This window comes from Bidens hawaiensis, unplaced genomic scaffold (assembly GCF_021521415.1).
Source record: "Bidens hawaiensis isolate Kalapana, Puna unplaced genomic scaffold, B.hawaiensis_p1.1 tig00012278_1, whole genome shotgun sequence".
NCBI classification, from domain to species: domain Eukaryota; kingdom Viridiplantae; phylum Streptophyta; class Magnoliopsida; order Asterales; family Asteraceae; genus Bidens; species Bidens hawaiensis.
The window spans coordinates 127,566-129,436 of NW_027491997.1; the positions used below are offsets into that span (position 1 = coordinate 127,566).

At 37.2% G+C, this 1,871-nt stretch overlaps 1 protein-coding gene across 1 annotated transcript; it reads right to left on the reverse strand.

Moving 5' to 3' along the window:
* Nucleotides 1–286: 286 nt before the first annotated feature.
* LOC143540555 (uncharacterized) lies at nt 287–812 on the reverse strand. The gene is made up of 2 exons (XM_077033582.1): nt 746–812; nt 287–645 (listed from the first exon to the last, which is right to left on the reverse strand). Exons 1-2 carry the CDS (start codon nt 810–812, stop codon nt 287–289), a joined length of 426 nt encoding a protein of 141 aa, XP_076889697.1.
* Between the last annotated feature and the right edge of the window lie 1,059 nt (nt 813–1,871).

The following is a 1,871-nucleotide window of genomic DNA, read 5'->3' on the forward strand; positions in this document are numbered from 1 at the left end:
CCATAATTACCTCTGCCTCGTCCGGAATTGCTTCCGTTACCGTAATTTCCGCCATTGTTGTAATTACCACCGCCAAGGTACTGATTGTTTTCGTGGGGACGGTTTTGTGTTGTGGAGGTGGGTTTCCGGTCAAGGCCGGAGTAAGAAGCGTCGATGCTATGGTTTGGGTTGCTTCTTCTCTTTGCCTCTCAAGATCTAACATTTCGTATGCGACATCCCACGAAGGTGCTGCTTGGTTTATAATGGATCCGGTGACTGCGTATTCTTGTGGCAACCCATTAACAAGTTAAGTGACCAGACGGTTCTCATTAACCGGTTGATCTACATCGGCTAACTGTCCGGCAATATCTTTAAGTTTTTGGCAATAGTCATCCAAGGATGAGCACGCCGACAATTTCAGGTTTGTAAATTGAGTTTCTAGAATTGCAGCACGGGCTAATTTATTATTCAGAAATATGGTTTCTAATTTTAACCAGGCGAATCTGGCGGTAGTGTCGGATTCAAGGATTCGGCGTAGGAGATCATAGGATAATGTACCGTATATCCATTGAAGAACGATGGCATCAATTTTGACCCATGATTCGTATATCAGACTTTCAGGAGTAGGCGGGGCGGAACCATCAATATGATCAAGAACGTCATATCCTTTCGCGTGAAGTTTAAACGGTTAAACCCACTTTGAGTAGGTTAAATTCGAGCCATCAAGAACACGGATTTTATTTTGTATGTTGGTTACGGTGTATACGGTGTAGGGATTTTGATTCTGAAGAAGAGGCCGAAGCTTCCTTCTTGTTATCAGGTTTGCCAGTCATATTGACGATGGCTGTGTGCGAGGGTGGGGGCTGAAAAAAGAACTAGGGCTTCACGCTTTATGGCTCTGATACCACAAACGCATATGATTTTGGGTTAATAATGACAGTGTATTCATCATATAAAATACCCATATATATAGGGCTTTACAAGGAGATAAATACAGAAACATATATATCAAAATACATGTATACAATATATATGACATATATAAAATATGTCGGCTAATACCCACTCATGTTTTGCTATAGAGAGTTAGTTAGAGATTATATTTGAGAAGATAACAAGATTTTTTACCTTCTTTTCTCTTTTTTTAGGATAATGGGTGGTTATGGGAAATGAAAGAGAGTATGCCAGTAAGTCACATGAGGAAAGTAAAAAAAAATGGTAGGGAAGCACCTTTTAGTTCCAGCTGGTTTGCCGTGATTGGGAAAATCAAACACATCGTGGACGACTTGTTACTGTGGGGACATATCTGGAATTTTGAGATCTTGAGGACATAAAAGGTTTCTCCCTCTAAGAGAATTCTCTTCCAACCTCATATTTTATGTGAGGGGTGTTTTTATAATTTAGAGAGTGATTTAGGATGTTGTAAGTGAAGAGTTTTTTTATTTTATAAAACACAGTAATTTATAGTATATTTGCAAAACTACTGTTCACCCCCTGTAATTTTTTAATATATTTTGAAAGTAGTTGTGAATGAAGAAAAGATAAATGATATTAATAAAAGTATAAAAAAATATTATTTAATTGAAAAAGAGAAAGAAAATGTAATGTGTTATATTATAATTTTGGATTTAGAGATAACTGGTTGGATGAGAATGCTCTAATAAAAGGCTATTTTGGGAATTATTCTAGTATACATTTATCACTAAAAATTGATAAACTAACAGAAAATGAATTCCACGCTGTAAATTATCGCCGCCGCTGCCTCACGCGGTACCTACTAGTTATTATTAATACATATAAAATAATATCACCCATGGCCCTACTTTCCTCTTTCCCTATCTTCCCTCATCAAGCTTCATCTTTATTTCTCTGCAAATTCCTTTTTTCCCTCA